Here is an 18,210-nt window from a genome sequence, read left to right as displayed (position 1 = left end):
TGTATGCTCCGTCTATTTTACCAATGTTCATTTCTCTTTCCACTTCTGAACACTTTTCTTTAATCCACTCTTCTTTCGCCAGTTTGCACTTCCTGTTTATAGCATTTCTTAATTGCCGATAGTTCCTTTTACTTTCTTCATCACTAGCATTCTTATATTTTCTACGTTCATCCATCAGCTGCAATATATCGTCTGAAACCCAAGGTTTTCTACCAGTTCTCTTTATTCCGCCTAAGTTTGCTTCTGCTGATTTAAGAATTTCCTTTTTAACATTCTCCCATTCTTCTTCTACATTTTCTACCTTATCTTTTTTACTCAGACCTCTTGCGATGTCCTCCTCAAAAATCTTCTTTACCTCCTCTTCCTCAAGCTTCTCTAAATTCCACCGATTCATCTGACACCTTTTCTTCAGGTTTTTAAACCCCAATCTACATTTCATTATCACCAAATAAAATAAAATAAAAAACTATAAAATAAAAACCACTGATTTTATTCATACTAGATAGGATTCACTCTATACTAGATAGGCTTTACGGAAAGGTTTCATATTATGGAGAGACATATTAATAGAAAAAAACAGTGAAAAATAGAAAATGAAATGTAGAAAACACTCTTTTAAAGTAAATGGAGCTTTATTTTTTTCACCAAGCTTTATTTAGTTTTTATTATATAAGCATTTATAGTTTTATTTTTTACCAAGTGACCATCAAATTTGATAGTTTTTTTTTTGTAGGGGAAGTTCCTCAAGATATTATTTTTTTAATGGTAACTTAAGTAAAATAGAAGATTTTAAAATTAAAAATTGATCATTTTCAGAAAATTTGAAAGTTTTTAATTTTATTTTTTATCATTGCTGCTGTTATTTATTATCTAATATTTAGATGTTTAGTAACTAGTGTAGTAATTGCTTAGTTATCATGATGTTACGTGTAATTGGCATGTAGTGTGACATTATTTTGCTATTCAAATAATTTTGATGAAAAAGTCAAGAAAATCAGTGGGAAACTATGTAAAAAATATTACATTCCTATATTCCAGAGAGTGTAAACTTATGTTCATTAGCAGTTTTTTAAGTTTTTCTTACTTTTGTCAGTGTACAGGTTTCTCACCTTTATGTTTCTTGTGAACACATTTTTTCATTAAGATAATTTTTCTGCAGGCCTTTCCATGTTTAAAATAAGAATTAAATAAAAATCTTATATCAGAAATAAATATTTATAAATAAAACATTTAAAATTCACATTAAAAACCGAAAAGAAATAATACGTTTTTAAATGGTGATTTTTGAAGTCGGCTTTTGTAAGGTTCTTTTAACTACCTCAAAAATATTGGGTGTAACTTTAAGCTCCCTCTGCTGTATCATTTTTAACAATATTTGTTGTTTGGTATTAAGCATGAAAAAAATTTCATAATATTTATATTTATATTTTCAAATAATTGCTATGAAACCTGGCAATAAAAGAAGTTTTTTATATAGTAATGATTTACTCTAGCAAAGAAAAGAATTATTCAAACCTTCATTTTGTAAGGCTTATTTAAATATAAATATCTTGTGCCAAACTTACATGTTATTTTATTTTGAATTTCTAATTTTTAATAATAAATTACATAATTAGACAGTTTTTCGTGCTTTAACTGATTTAATTAAAAGAAACTAACTTACTGATTGATTAAAAAAAAATTCTGTTTATATATTTTGATTATTTTAAGACTGTTTTTATACTTTCATTACTAAAATAAAATTATATATAATTTTGAAAGATCTGAATCCCTTACTATATAGTTTTGAACATATAATTAGAATCTGGTCTAAGGAAACAGTTGACCGATAAAATATTGTTAGGGTTGTTAAAATTTTAAATCTTTGCATTAAATAATTTTCAGTGTTCATAAAATTTTATTATTGTTGTTAGTTTGGTCTGGTTCAAGATAAATTTTTAATAAATAACCAAAATAAGGTCATAGGTATTCAAATTAAATTTTGTTAAAAAAATATTTTGGTGCAGTTTAATGCCAGCTGTCAATATTTGACTAATTAATTTCTTGGTTATTGAATATATTAAAATTATATTTAAGTTTAATGCAGTATTTTATTACAACAAAACGCAACATAATCGTGATGTAGTAAGATTTATGTTAAAAAGTACAGTAAAAATTTATGCATAATGATGCAGATCAAACCATATTATATCAATAATAAGATAAAAAAGGAATAGTACTATGCATTACTATGCATTCTTGAAAGACGATGAGACAATTAAAACTGAATGGGAAACATAGTTTATAAATAAACTGTATGTGGACAACTGGTTGACAAAAGAAAAGATACTGGTTATGAGTACAAAGGGTACAGTAGTTAAAAAGATGTGCCTACCTTCTAAAGGTAACCTCCTCATATAGGTTGCCTACTTTAGAGGTGTGTGAAAGTATAAGAGCGAGTTTAAATTGAATTCAGTGCAGTCCTTGTGCTCATGTATAAAAACTAATAAATACATAGTAATGTGCCCAATGAATATTTGTTAAATGTGAAATTTCATTAAATTGAGGCTATTTATTGCTAAAAATGATGAATGTTGTAGTAAAAACTGATAATAAATGTTAGTGCTTATGCATCACCATTCAATGGTGATCTGTAAATAGTAATTTCACCATGCAATGCCGCTATCTCCAACATTTTAATTATCATTATTTCATCTCCATCTATTTTTCTCACCTTAAAATCTTCTAGCCCTATCATGCTACAGATATTTCCCCATGCTGTCATAAAGTATCTGCCTCACAGCCACGTACACCTTACCATGTGAAGATGCCAAGATGAATTGGTGTGTATTTTATTGTCACTTATAACACCTAGAGAATATAATGAGGAGGGAGGGAGATAGAAATTGGTCTCTTGGTCTCATCGGTTGCTAAGCTGCTGTTTATATTAATCTACTATTTTATGCATCTTAAATTTTAGTGTGAAAAAGTGAAGCAGATGTTAAATCAAGGACGTTATAGGCCAGTCTCATTAAATGAACCTGTAGCCGCACTTCAAAGAGACAGTTTTGCTGCTGCTGGTCCACGATTAGATGAAGCTCAGATATGTAGTCTTGCTGATCATCAGCTTAATTCTTTAGAAAATCTCGTTATTCAGCAGAGACGTGCACAGATCCGAATAGCCAAAGTATTAAAAGATGCTGAACTTAGACATAGGAAGGTTTGTATATTAATTTATTTGAGCTGTTTTCCAGTGTATTATATTTTATAATACGATTATTAAGGATTGAGTTCTTAATATATTAAATTATTACTAATGATATAAATTATATATACTAAATATATAAGTATATATAATATGATTATGATAATAATAATAATTATATTGTATAATATAATTATATTATATATAATTTATGATATAAATTATATATGCTGTAAATAACATATATACTAAATTATATACGAGTTGATATAAAGCATAAACTAATGTTGTTATTGTGCTTTATATTTAAGTATAATTTTCCATTACCAATTAATGAAGTGCATTTATAAATCTTTCCATTACTTAATCTGTGTCTTCTGTACCAGCCTAAGTTACAGATGCTCTGTTAGCCTTGTTATAGGATCAGTTATATCTAGCCTAGATCACTTAGTTTATCAGCTGTATCAAAGTGGTATTTTTTTATAATTTTATTTTGTATGATAAAAGAAGTGTGTAGAGTTATATCCAATAAATTTTGTAGATGTTTGATATTATGACATTTTGTTTCCTTTACTAACTGCTCTCCTTCCTTTAAAAAGTATGCAACAGATGAAGTTGTTTGTACCAGCATGTTGCCTTAATGTAGAATTAAAACTTTTTTTATTTATTTCAGTTTCTTCCCTGTAATTACTTGTATTTTACTAGTTTTAATCAAATTATCAGTTTTGTTGTTAACTGTTGAGTTCATTTTCTCAAGTTAAGAAAAATAAATTAGTGCGATAAGAAGTTCTGATTTTTTTTTAAATTTTTAGGCTACCAATGATCATCTTTCAGTTTCAGAAGTTTGCTGTAAAATCCAGGTTCCATATCTGTGCTTTTTAAGCTGCAGTTTTTTTTCTTTTTTACAGTTAGTGCTCTTTTATTTTATGGAGAAGCAAATTGTGAATTTAGGGCATGATTTCATGAATTAATAATCCATACTTACGAAGGCTAGCGTGCTGATTGATGTACATGCCTCTCTAAGTGTGAGGGAATTACATTTCCTTAGCTGCTGTTTGTAGTAAACTTGTTTAGAACTGAACTATTTATTCAGTTAATAATTCTAAACTGTTTCCTCAAATTTTTAAATGCCATGTTTTTTTTTAATGTAAAATATTTGTTGTTGTTTAACCGGTACTTATGTATTAACGCCACCACAGCTACAGCTTTATTTAAAAACAATGTAGTCAATCGGATTTCGGTGGAAAATGAACAGTCTCTTTATTAAATTTAATAAATGGTTATTTATATTTATTTATTTTATAAATATAATTTAACCAAACTTAACCTACGCTCGCTAACCTTGACTAATTAACACCGTAATTTTTTGAGTATTTATTTAATAAACTCAGTAATTATTACAATTATTTGTTATTTAAATAATCAAAACACTCCTGTTAATTTCAAGGTTAACGAGCGAAGCGAGCATAGGTGAAGTTTGGTTAAATTATATTTATAAAAAAACCATTTATTAAAATTAATAAAGAGACTGTTTTGAATCTATGTTAAACTCTATATCGGCCCATTTTCCACCGAAATCAGATTGACTACTTTGTTTTTAAATAAAGCTGTAGCTGCGGTGGCGTTAATACTTAAGTACCGTTTAACCACATAAACATGAATTATAGTGGTTCAGTTAAATGAATAGTCAAGTGTAGTTCTTTTTATATGTAGAATTTTAAGTCATTTTTACCTTTCTTTCTCCATATTTGAAGCTTCTTTCTGTGTTTTATTTGCTGTATCCAGAATAAAATAAAAGGTACATGTTATTGACACTCAAATGAAAAATAATAAATTAAAACTTTAGATATTAAAGTATTAAATAAAACTCTATTTAAGATAAGTTGTTAACTATCAAACCAACTATTAAGTGTTTAGTAGTAATATGTATGTAATCAAAAACAGTAAATAAACAGAACTTAGCAGTCAAGGGGTTTCTTTTGATTATTGCATTAATTAGATCTTAACAAATATTCGTAATTTCACATTATTCATAGCAAATAATATTTTAAGTAATACAGTGGAGGTTAAAAAACAAGACTGACCATGATCTAAGGATCTAAAGACATCTCTCATTTGCTGGGTTCTTTTTTATTACTTTGTTTAATTTATATTAATATTGATGTTAATAATCAATAAAATAGGCATAAATACTGTGTTAAAATGATATAATTACCTGTATTAGGTAATTAATTATGATTTTGGTTTATGTTTATTACAAGATTTATGTACAAAAGTTCATTTCCCTACATCCACTGATTCATTAGAGTTAATAAAAACTGTTTATGCTTATTTGTCTCAAAAAACTTGCATACACCTAGAAGCAGTTACAAAAGCAGTTCTACATTACAGATGCTTTAACATGTGCAATTAATCATTCATTCTTTTTTCAGAGTCTGTTTTATATGTATGATTTTATTGATTATCAGCTCCTACTTTTAACTAGTTTCTTAGATTACAATATTTCTGAACAGATTTCAGTATTTTTTGTCCATTGTCTATAAATTTTGGAAGGTCTGTCTCATAACACAAGTTTTGCTGTACTTTTCGCCAAAGAGATGGAAGTTTTGCTGGGATTTGTATTAGTAAAAAAAGTCTTATGTTAATTTATTAGTTTTAAAATCTAAAGCCATTGCATGTAATATATTTAATGTAGTGGTTAAAACACATTTAATTTGTTTACCGACTATTATTTTGATTTATCTATGTGGATCATACACAGATATATATGTTTATGAATTTGTATTCATATACATATTTATTTATTTAAATTCTATTAAATCACCTAGTACAGAATATTGAAATAAGACATGTCTTACTTGATTTTACCATGAAAGTTCTTTTGTGGGATCCTGCATCCTCCTCATGATTGAAATAATTAATTAAACTGCATATTAAAAATTAAAAATACTACGACAGATATCTCTAAAGTAAAGACCGGTGGGAAATTTCTCTCTTTAAGGTTAGTGAACCTGTGTCGTTCATGGCTACACTAATAATGTACACACTGCATTGTTGTCTGTAAGTTGTTGCATTGTAGTATCTTTGATTATGTCTGAGTTATTATGTTATAAAATGAATAAGAAAATGCGGCTGATAGTGAAATGTGTGGAGACTCATACTGTTTTTTAACCCATCAAAACCTTAAGCCGGCTGAAATTCATAGGCAGTTAGTTGGTTGCTGTGTTTGGTGATAATGTAATGAATGAAGAAAACATCCGAAAATAGTGTGAAAGGTTTAGAAATAACAGAATTAATCTGCATGATGAAGAACATTTGGGGAGGCACTTGATAATCACAGAGGACTTGTTGAAACACGTCGATGATGAAATCTGAAAAGATCATAGCTCAGTGATTTCCGACCTGGCCCTTCAGTTTCCTGATGTTTCAAGAGCTGTTGTCGGTCGCATTGTTCATTATCATTTAGGCTTCAGAAAGGTTTGTGCACATTGGGTGCTGCACATCTTAATGGACCATCACAAAAAAATCTGAATGGTATCTGCTTTGGAATTTTTTATGTGCTACACAGAAAAAGGTGATGGTCCTTAATTCAGTTGTTACTAGTGATGAAACATGGATTTCGTATTACACACCAGAGAGAAAACGGCAGTCAAGTGAATGGCGTCATCCTCAATCACCAACCAGACCAACAAAGGTCAAGCCACACCCATTTTGACGCAAACTGATGTTCAGTCTTTTGGGATCAGTTTGGCATACTGCTGATTGAGTTCATGCCACATGGAATGACTATAAATGCAGAAGCCTACTGTGAAGCTCTACGTAAGTTATGGCACGCCATTCAAAATCGGCGATGTGGGCAGCTGAGTGACGGTGTCTTCCTGCTGCATGATAATGCACATTCACATGTTGCGGGTCCAACATCTGATTTACTGAGAACATTTGGGTGAGAAATTTACAATCATCCACTATATAGTTCAGACTTAGCTTCTTCTGATTACCATTTGTTTGGGAAATTGAAAGAACTTTTGAGTGATAAGCAATTCGCAAACGATGATGAACATAAAAATGCTGTTAATGAGTGGCTAAATGGACTGGTGGCAGAAGAATACAACGAGGGTGTATTGAAGCTGGTGTATCGCTATAATAAATGTCTTCTTAACTTATGTGGTGAGTTTTTATATGATTGTCTCCCTCAAACAGTGTGTGACGGTTTATTAAACAATATGTAATTTTCATTATTTTGGTATTTTTAATTTGCAGTTTAATTAAATATTTCACTCATGACAAAATTTTCATTATAAGAATTTAATTTGCTTAATATTATTAGATGTTCATTGTTTATTACGTGGTTATATATGAGAATATCAACCTACTGTGTCCATATTTATGCTCTATATATGTGAGTAATACCATGTACTAATTTATTCTCATTTCTGACAAAAAAGTGAAAAAATGTACATAAAAGTATTTATACATTAATAATATCATTGAAAACATTTAAAACTTACAATAAAGAAATATTTAAACTAGCAAAGAAACCTAATAACTACATAATAAAATATTTAAAAAACAAAAATAATAATAACGTAAACAATCTGTATAGAACTTATAATATTAATTGTAATGATTGTGATGCTATTTATGTAGGAAAAACAAATAGATCCTTTAAAACTAAATTTCTCTAAACATTATAGAAATTACAAAAATAATTTCTATAATTTCAAGAATATAATATAATGGTGCGCGCGCGCATGTTTGAGCTTGATGTAATGATTGGGGCATGCAGGTTTCTGTTTGCAGTTAGCTGATAGTGTTGCCTTTGATGAGTAGAAGTGCAGTCTTATTATTAGATAATGTTTTTTTCAATATTATAGCTTTGTTCAAAACTGTCAGGTACTATGGCATAAGAAAAATTATTTTATTATGTTAAATAATATTTTATACTTATATAAAAGTATATGTTTTAGGTTGTGCAAGAACTAATAGAAGAAAAAAGAAAGCATGAACATGACACCGCTCAGGGAGATGATATCACGTACGGTTTAGAGAAAGAAAGAACACGATTGAAACAGGTGCGGTTTTCTCCAAGATGATTTTTGTGTATATTATAGTTGTTTAAAAAATTAGTACTTTATATACCCTTAGTAAATATGGAATGAGCTTAGTTAAAGTAATAAAACCGTGTTATATCTATATAGTTTAAAATTAAATTCCTTTATTCTATTTAAATAAATGCCATATATAGAATCAGCTGTACTTTGTATACTGATTCATTTTGACTTTTTTTTTAATTTTGAGGTAAGGGGGATCAGTTTTTGTGAGCATATTTGTTAAATAAAATTGTTTAATCAGTTAAAATTATTTTTGAATAGTATCTTACTTGGGAGATAAAAAATTTATGATGAAAGATTTTGTGCATTGAATTAAAAGTTTTACAAAATAAAAATTTTCTACTGTTTATCTTTTTTGTTTAGAAATTACTAGATAAAAAAATATGCAGGATTTTAACATTTTCCATGCTGTGTAAGTCATCACAATTTTACAATTTTTTTTGTTATGTTTGTACACTTGTCCCTAACATATATTTACATTGACAGCCATATTGGTTGGTTAGTTTATTGTTGGATTTTGAAAATGCTATAGGTGTTTTGGTATGGTCAGTGATTTTTAACTTGTAGAAAAAATGAAACAAAGAATTTGCATAAAATAAAGAGTACTACCTGGAAGTTCTATCCAGTTTGCATGAAGCAGTCTGAAGAAAACGCCTGGATTTGTGGTGAACCACTTCATGGCAATTGCACCATAATAATGTACCTGTTCACACTTCACTGCTTGTTTGTGAATTTTTGGCCAAAAACAGCACTGTTATGATGCTTTAGCCTTTGTATTTGCCAGACATGGCCCGCTGTGATTTCTTCCTATTCCCCAAGCTGAAAAGAACTATGAAAGGATGCTTTGTCAACATTGATGTAAATACAGAATCGCTGAAGTAGCTAAACACCATACCGAAAATTGTTTCCAGAGGTGCTTCAGAGATTGGAAAAAGTGTTGGCACAAATGTATTATATCTGAAGGGGAGTACCGTGAAGATGACAAAGTCATTATTAATAAATAAATAAAGATTTTTTGAGGAAAACTAAAATCTTTCGATTGCACATAAATGTAAAGTATTGTTAAAAATTTTGTGGTCACGTTTTTTTCTATTGACGCATTAATATTTCTATATTTGAGAATTGTCTTTGTCACACATTAGATGTAATAAATTGTGTTCATTATTACTAGATATTTAATAACAGTAGATCGACGACAGTAGTTACTCAACAGGATGAAAACCTCTGATCCTATGACAAATTTAAAATACGTGTTATAAAACTGGTCATCCCCTTTAACCCTGTTGTTTTGTTTGCATTTACTGTATCATTGTACTTTTTGGGTCAATATGACCTGTAATATTTTTTGTGAAGTTATTTGTATTGTGTTTAAAAATAACAACTTTCTGGTTAAATTTATTTATTATACTATATAGTTCAGTAAAAAAAATAATGCTTATTTATTTATGAAACGTAATATCAATAAATTGGATTATGAAATCAATTACATTACAAATACATTTACTTGAATAGCCTACTGTTCTACATTTTACAGATTTTGAAGCAAAATGTTTTTTATAGTTATAAAATTAAATAAATGTTAAAAAAATAGAATTGAAACACTAAATATAATATATGTAAACACTAAACATTAAATGCACTTAATTGAATGAAAAATAGACGTTAATATGAAAATTTCACTTGAAATTACTCCAGTACATAAATATAATGCAAACTTGCAGAAATATTTCTGTTTACAGTTAAGACACGTGGCTTGTATGTTTACTACATAGAACAAATAATGTTCATTTTATTGTCATATTTTGAAGGACAAAACTTGTATCATGTCCCTGTAACTTCCCCATCAGAAGTCCTGGGAGAGAAAACATTTTACCTGTCCTTGTGTTACTTTCAGGTTTTTATGGCAATGTCCGCAAAATTCTTCATCAGTCGTTATGTTTTTATCAGGATATTATAATTTTGATAGAACTTCTACCCACTTTTCCCAGATTTCACACACAGGAGCTAATTGCTGATCTCTATTTGGAGTGGAAGCATCTCGGCCTTTCATCTGGAGGTCTCTGGTTTGAATCCTGGTCTGGCATGGCATATTTCATACACTACATAATTCCATTTCCCATGCACAAGCTTCAAGCTTATGTTGTAATATCAAGCAACAAAAAAAATTATCTATACTTCTTCATTCTTGACCTGTTCATCTACTATTGAAATGTAAAGTCGAGATATTGAATACATTTCAATGGACATAATTGCTCAGTTGTTGTCACTCAACTCAATAAGTTGAGTGACAACAACTGTGGCTGGACAAAAATATTTAACCTTTAAGTCCTTCTGCATATGGTCTCATATTGTTGATCTTGGAATGCCTAACTCTGCAGAATGTTTGCGCATTGATTTCATCGGTGATAGTTGAATTGGTACCTCCACAGCAGCACATGACTTGGCTCGAGTGCTCAGCCTCCCACTGTGTGGCGCATCAGGAACACTTCCTGTTGCAAAAGCCTTCTTCCATGTCAGTAATGTTTGGCGTGATGGTGATGATTTCCCAAAATGCACAAAGAAGTCATTGAGAATGTTCTCCAATGTTTTATCAGTGTGTGGATGTTCATGGACCCACACGCAAGCTAACAAATGCTCTTCGACAGTGAACATATTTTATCTGGTATCGTTTCACACTCGACTGCAACTAAGGTCATTGCACGACGAATGAACACACTGGATGATCCCCACCACGGTTTATCCTCTCCACCATTTCCAGCAGCAGTGACCGATATTCGTGGTGAGAATTACAGCAGTAGAGCCTGATTAAGCTGGATTTATTACACTGTAAAGGGACTTCCTGCCCACTCCGTATGATTTTCAATCTCTGATACTTCTTCACTGTTGGAAACTGCTATGTTTCTTAAACTTTGCTCTGTTCTATTTGATTTGCCACTCATATTGTATTACATAAAACAATAAAATTAGACTAAATAGACTGAATTACTTGCAGCTATATTTATAATAACTTGCCTATTTTGTTTGTAAGTGACATGTCCAGACCTGACAAAAATTCATGTTGAGATTTACGTAAGTACAAATGGTCATATAAAATTTGTATATATTCAGTTACATAATGCTTGTTTTCTTTTCTTATTAATCATTTGTTTCATTTGAATAGTGCTTCATAATTGTTGATGATGATACAATATATGCAAGTTCATGTAAATGTCAAATTTCCAAGCAAACAGGGACATTATACTGTACACACAAAACCACATATCCCCATTTCACCTCATCCACGGTGGGAAAAACTACATATTGTAATATAACATACTGTATAATAATATAACAATCAAGTAAGTACTAGGCAGCTTTTCTACCAAAAAATAAAAAAAATAAATTTTTTTTCATACCTTAGTTACAGTTCAGGCAAGAATCTCAATTAACTTTTGAGTGAGGTTTATGGAATAGTTGTTATTTATGGGCTAGTTTATGGTTTATATAGTAGTCTTGTGTGGAATATTACTTGGACCTACTATTAATATTACTATTGGACCAAGACGAATTTATAAAGTGTATCCTGACTTGCAGTTTATTGTGAGACAGTGAAAACAAAAATTTATGATCGATAAATATTTGCATTTATTTACCAAACTTAAAGTTCAGTAAGGGTCCAATTTCTCTGAATGTGACAGACATATTTAAATTTTAAGGACACTGTCTTGTTGAAGTAAAGCAGTTATTAAACAGTTAATAATTACTATAGAATAAGAATAAAAAATCTTGTTCTAGAAAAAATATAAACAGTGCGAGTCTTTCAGATTCTACTCATTATACCATACATCATTAGGTCTGATGTGTGGTTTTACATCTACTTACTGATGTAATTTTGTGTAGATACATCTTGACCTTGAGGGGAAGACACCCACCGTGTGATGAGTCTGACCATCACGTCACCCCCTCTGTTCCTAGCCCTTAGGGGCTTTATTGGAGGTCATCTTCAAAGGCCCCAAGACATATCCCAGTCTGGCCACTGTTAAGATGTGAGTGCCACTAGTGACATTCACATTGGTGTAACGTGTCTTAACTCGGATCCTTTTTTTTTTTTTTTTTTTTTTTTTTTTTCTTAAACACCCCCAACATCCCCGGCCTCCGCCGTTAGGCTATGCGCAGGAATGTCGGAGTGTCGTGGCAGTCGACTGCCCCCCTGTCTTGCCTTTTCTTTGGCGTCCCATCGGGGTCCTCTCAGTTTCATCAGGATGCAGCAGCCCTCCCTTCTGGACAACCACTACATCCCTCCACTTAGAGGCTACCCTTCCCGTCCCTACACTAGGTTGCCGGCTACGCATTGCGCGAAGCCGGCAAACCGCCGCGTCCCCCTCTCACACCTGAGGGTCCCAAATGCATCATCGGAGCACCCCAACTGACCTTCATTCTTGCATATGAAGGAGCCAAAGCGTCCTCTGCATCCAGGCTGCCTCCCTGGCCCTGCACGGCGACCACGATTCGCCCCCTGTATTTTATTTATTTATTTATTTTTCCTCCCTTCAGTTGCAGCCCATCACGTTGGCGTCTGAACTTATTCCTCCTTCCGCAATCCGCGGGCACGTTCGCTGTGAGTGCCCTCGTAACCGTTAGAAGGAACACAATCAATAAAATAAAATAATACCACAATCATACAATACAAGGAAAATACATAATAAATGAAACCCACTTCATGTTGTCTCTTCGGCGATGTCACCTCTAGCCGTGGTCCTCCTGCACACGGTCGAAGCGATCGTGCTTGTCATCTCGAGCCGGCCGTAGAGTACCAACCACAGTGACAATGGAGACAATGAATTCACAATACCATACAACACAAAAATAATATATATAGTAGAAGAAACACACAGTATACTTGCTAGGGACATTGCTGCTTACCCGCGCCTAGAAGTCTTCTCCCCACTCTCTTCCATGTACCTCCTTCGTCTTCAGGATGCTAGCCACCATGCTCTGTACCGCATCCCATTCTCTCTTCCCTTTCAGCATGTGAGCTACAGTTGTTTCTGGAGTGAGGCCATCTGTGCCATGCCTCTGCCGGACCACAGCCCACCTTTCGCACTCGTAAAAGGTGTGCTCCGGCGTGTCATCCTGACCGCAGTAGAAGCACCTCGGTGTCCGTCTTCTCTTGAACCGATGTAGGTAGACCCCGAACTCCCCGTGTCCAGACAGGAACTGCGTGAGGAAGTAATCTACCTCCCCATGCCTCCGCCTGACCCACGGTCCCAAGTCCGGGATCAGTCTCCTGGTCCATGCCCCAGCCGTAGCCGTTCTCCACATCTCCTGCCAGTTGACCATCAGCTGCCTCCCGGCTTCCGCCTTCGGCGTTCCTTCGTATGTGGAGACCAGCTGCGTGGCCCGCAGCTCGATGGGAGGCACCCCTGCGATGACTGCCACTGCGCATCCAGATACGGTGCGGTACGCCGATGTTATGCGAATCGCCGCTCTTCTGGTAAGGGAGGCTAGCATCCGTACGTTAACTCGGATCCTACCATCAATGTACTTAACAGGTTCCAAATGGGACCGTCCGATTGAACTGATCTACAATCCTAACCAAGTGAGGGCGAGCCCAACTGCAAAACAGGCACTAACTAATAAGAAAACTAAAAACACAAAACTAACAATAAATAGAAAACTGTAAACTAAACTTGTCAACAGCCTCGTTTCCTCATATACCATGCTCCGCCTCGCTATTGTTGGCTATGATCCTCACACCCTTATGTTATCGCGCATGCTGACTTCTCAAATTCTTTTTTCTAGCCTTGAAGTTCTTCATTACCTCACCCTTGAAGGATGAGGCGGTAACATCTTTAGGCTTATCAATTAATATAAATTTCAGTTTGGTTTCAATACTTGCACCACCTCTGAGGCTAATCTTTTTGATGGCAATGATTCAACCCACTATTGCTAGAACATTTATAGAAGTCTTAAATTATATATATTGTCTTTTAATATATCCAATTTGATTGATTTTTTTGTTCATGGAATTGTGGTAACCATTGTTAACAGTTAATCTAGATTACCAAGAATCATATTGTGTTTCATTTAAATCATACTTTGTAATCTCTGTTTAAAAGATAGTAATTTTTTTAATTATCTGGCTTGATTCCTTTCTTTCTCTCAAGAAAGTATTAAATGTTTTTGAATTTTGAATTCTTGGAAGATGTATTTACTTATTTATTATTGCTTGTTTATTTTTTCAGGAATTAGAAATGGAAAGACAAGCAAAGAAAAGATTAGAAAAAGAATTAAAAAAGTTAAATGAATTTGCAGAGGAAGAAAAAAATCGGCAAAAGCAGATAGTTCTATTATTGCTTGCAGAAAGAAAAAAGATCGTAATGAAATATGTTGAAGAGAGGAAGCGGTCTGAAGATTTAGCGCAAGTAATTTCATGATTATTTTAAAAGTACTTATTCAATTTGTTAATTTAAAATCATGTTATAGAGTTTTATTTGTCTGAATGATTTTAATATTGTATGTTTATTCTTCACATGCCATTATTTTTCACATTGGGTTTATGAATTTTTAATTTTGTGTTTAATGAAAGTGGTTTCTGGTTTCTAGGATATCTGGGTTAGATTTTGTTTTTTTAAATAATATTTTCTGTATAGCTTGGCCGCAGGACGTGTGCATCTGAGGTTGTGGGCAAAAGAGAGATGATTATTATTTTTATAATGGTTATTTATTAATAAGGAGCAACCTGTATAAGTAGTTGCGAACAGGCAATGGTGAAGTATGGTGGGGTACGACGTCTAATGGGAGGGATAGGTACAGTAATCTAAAAAATTCCACAAAACTGTCCAGGCTACAGTTCCATAGGTGGGCATCAGCTGCCTGTAAATAAGCTAACATATCCTTTGTCTTTTGAGAAGCAGACACAGTAGGTGCTACCATAAAGGTGGATATGTACAAAATAATACAGGAAAAGGTGGCGTAACCTTTGCAGTAGTTCTCAGCTAACCGCTTGATAAAGATTGAAAAACTTGCTTATCTGTAATTGGTTTTGAATATTGCATAGTTGAAAACAATGGAAAACTACAGCTGTGAAATGCTTTCTCTTATTTATTTATTTTCTTGCTTTAAATTTTTATGATGGCTTCTACTTGGGTAAAATATTCCAGAGATAAAATAGTCCCCTGGTCAGAACATCAGGTGGGGACTATTCTATTCAAAAGGAGGTCATCAGAAAGTATAAGATTTTTGATATTGTTTAAGTTGGAGAATGAAGCTTATATGGGTAAGTTAAAGTTTGAATATTAGGTATCAGTGTAATGAAATGTTTAGGTAAACATTTTTAGATTTTGATCAGGAAATTATAGGTTAAATAACATTAAAATAAAAAAAAAATATGCTGGATTATAAATAAGATTATAGGATTGATTAAATATGTAAAAGATAATAATTTGATACTAGTGGGAGTTGTATGTGTAAGAGGAACAAGACAAGAAAGGAAGGCATGTAGAGAGAACAACAGAATAGGTCAAAAATAATAAAAGAGGAACTTGACTTTTAAATTATTCTACAAAGTGTAAACTAGTAATTGCTTATATATTTTTTTAAAGGCGTAAAACAAGGTAGGTGTAGGCTAATGCAGAAGGTACAGGATGGTAGTAATAACACATTTTGTAAGGCAGGCTTAAAACTAATAAACCTACCTACTTACATTTATAGATCTGGAGTAAGCATTTAATTATGTAGGATTGATTAAAATTTTAAGAAAATTCTGATTTAAACACGAAGAGAATAGTTAAAATCTGCACAAGGATCTGTACAATTAAGAGTAGAAAGTGGAGAAACTAGCTCTAATTCAGAAAGGAGTGAAAAAAGGATGTAATCTTTTAAACTTTTGCTTCTCAACTTATGTATAGCTATACTTAAGTTGAGTATAGTTATACAATAACTATCCAAGGAGAAGAAATAAAGATGTTAAAATTTCTGAATGACGTTATTTTGTCTGAAACAAAAGATTAGCTAAAAAAATACTTAATGATGTGGATTTATTGCTAGTGGAGAATCTCTGTTTAAAAATAAACAATTGTAAAACAAAGGCAAAAAATAGGTTATGAGAAATTAAATTTAGGGTAAGGTAACAAGGTTACATAGATATAGTAATTCAGAGATCAAAAGTGGACTGGCATAAACAAGCCACACTTTCATCCAATAAAGAAGTCTGCTGGTTTCAAGTATAGATTTAAGACTTACAGAAATTCTTGAAAATATTTGTGTGCTGTGTAACACTGAATGTGAGTGAAACATGGACATGAAGAAAAAACAGGAAGGAAAAGATTAGAGATCTTTGATATAGGGAATTACAAGTTTTAAAAAATAGGTAGGTCAATGAGATTTAAAATGAAGTCTTCAGAAGAATAATAGACGAAAGAGATTTCTGTTAAAACTTTGTAAAGAGCTAAATTGGGTGTATGAATCATGTGCTAAGTCATACAGGTTTAGTTGATTTTGTGATGAAGGGACATGTAGAAGGTAAGAACTATAGAGGAAGATTTGAATATGTGAAACAGATAATTGAGGATGTAGTAAATATATTGAGGTTAAAAAAAATTAGCGCTGAACAAAAAGGAGTAGTGAATACCAGCTGATTTGAAAAAGTAGTGAATGCTGATTTTAAAAAGGACATTGAGTTTGAACTGTTATAATTTTTTTAATTTACTGTTAGGAAAAATTCATTAAATTGAAGCTGTTTTATCTTATTTTATTAAGAATCCATTTTCTTTGTTGTAAGTTCCTTAACATAAACCAAACAATTAGAGTAATATTTACAAGTGATTAAAAATTTCAAAACATACTTTATGAGCTGATTGTTGACATTAATATAAGCCAAAAAAAAGTTCCTATAAACATAATGTTATGTGGTTATGCCTAGCAAAATATTTCATTCCGATTTCTGTTCCAAAGGTAAAATGAAACTGTACTGAAATTCTTGGGACCTAAGGGGCAATTTGGTGGTTTTATATGTTTTTTATCTAAATAAAATTGAATAAAACAGGTCCTAGAACTGTATTCTTTGTAGTTTTCAAGAAAATTGTTGCAAATTCCAGAACAATTTGATTAGAAAAACACTTTTATTTAGGTTTGCTGATTATTACCCTAGTAATTAGAATTTGCAATTCTTATTTCTGCTGACTTAGTTTTAAATTGAATTGAGCAAAGAAAAAATTCTGCTAAAAATGTTCATGACATCAATATTCCTTCACTCAGTGCAGTTCATCTTTTTAGTGATGCATGGAAAAAGGTAACAATTGATAGTATGCAACTTATTTTTTAAAAAATTGCAGAATTTCCAGCTGGTAGTGATGATCCTGAAGAAAACTTGTCTTTATTACAAAGGTTACATTCAAGGAACCTCCAAAATGTCTGTACATTTAAAAAAGCTCACCTAGACAGATTCGGAGTATAGGCAGTGAAGTAGTGACTGACTCTCTCTTTTCTGTTTAGCCTCTGGAAACACTGTAAGGTATTACTTCAGAGGATGATATTTATGACTGGTAATGAAGTGTAGTCTTGTACAGTCGACCATTCCTGAGATTTGTGGTTAATTGACACCCGACCACTAAAGAACACCGGTATCCATGATTTAGTATTCAGATCCATTTAAAAGTAACTGCCTTTACTAGGATTTGAACCTTAGAACTCTTGACTTCAAAATCAGCTGCTTTGCGATGACGAGTTAACCACTAGACCAGTCCGGTGGGCTAGTAATTCAAATGAGTGATGAAGTCTTACAGAACATTTTCATTATCGTATAAGATAGCAGCTGTTCTGAATCAGATGAAAATACAGCCATCAGGAGAACCTTCATGTGGAAATATGTGGACATTGCTTCAGATCTTTAGTCTGGACATTTAGAATATAGATGTGACACTACTGAAGAATCAT

The 18,210-nt window shown here is 32.2% G+C and overlaps 1 protein-coding gene across 6 annotated transcripts in view; it reads left to right on the top strand.

Annotated features, from left to right (window-relative positions):
• The window catches only part of Naus (cortactin binding protein N-terminal like nausicaa), a 112,583-nt gene that overhangs the window by 9,821 nt on the left and 84,552 nt on the right, over positions 1 to 18,210 (top strand). For all 6 annotated transcript variants that reach the window (XR_012756052.1, XR_012756054.1, XR_012756055.1 and 3 more), the window contains exons 3-5: positions 2,960 to 3,199; positions 8,152 to 8,256; positions 14,520 to 14,699. Coding sequence is in view for 2 of the 6 variants with exons in the window: in XM_075362576.1 (XP_075218691.1) it covers positions 2,960 to 3,199; positions 8,152 to 8,256; positions 14,520 to 14,699 (525 nt within the window). In the remaining 4 variants the exon portion in view is untranslated. The remainder of the gene's footprint in view (positions 1 to 2,959; positions 3,200 to 8,151; positions 8,257 to 14,519; positions 14,700 to 18,210) is intronic.

This window comes from Lycorma delicatula, chromosome 4, assembly GCF_047948215.1.
Source record: "Lycorma delicatula isolate Av1 chromosome 4, ASM4794821v1, whole genome shotgun sequence".
Classification (NCBI taxonomy): domain Eukaryota; kingdom Metazoa; phylum Arthropoda; class Insecta; order Hemiptera; family Fulgoridae; genus Lycorma; species Lycorma delicatula.
Note: the sequence above shows the minus strand (reverse complement) of the source record. Positions and strands in the feature narration are given on the sequence as shown.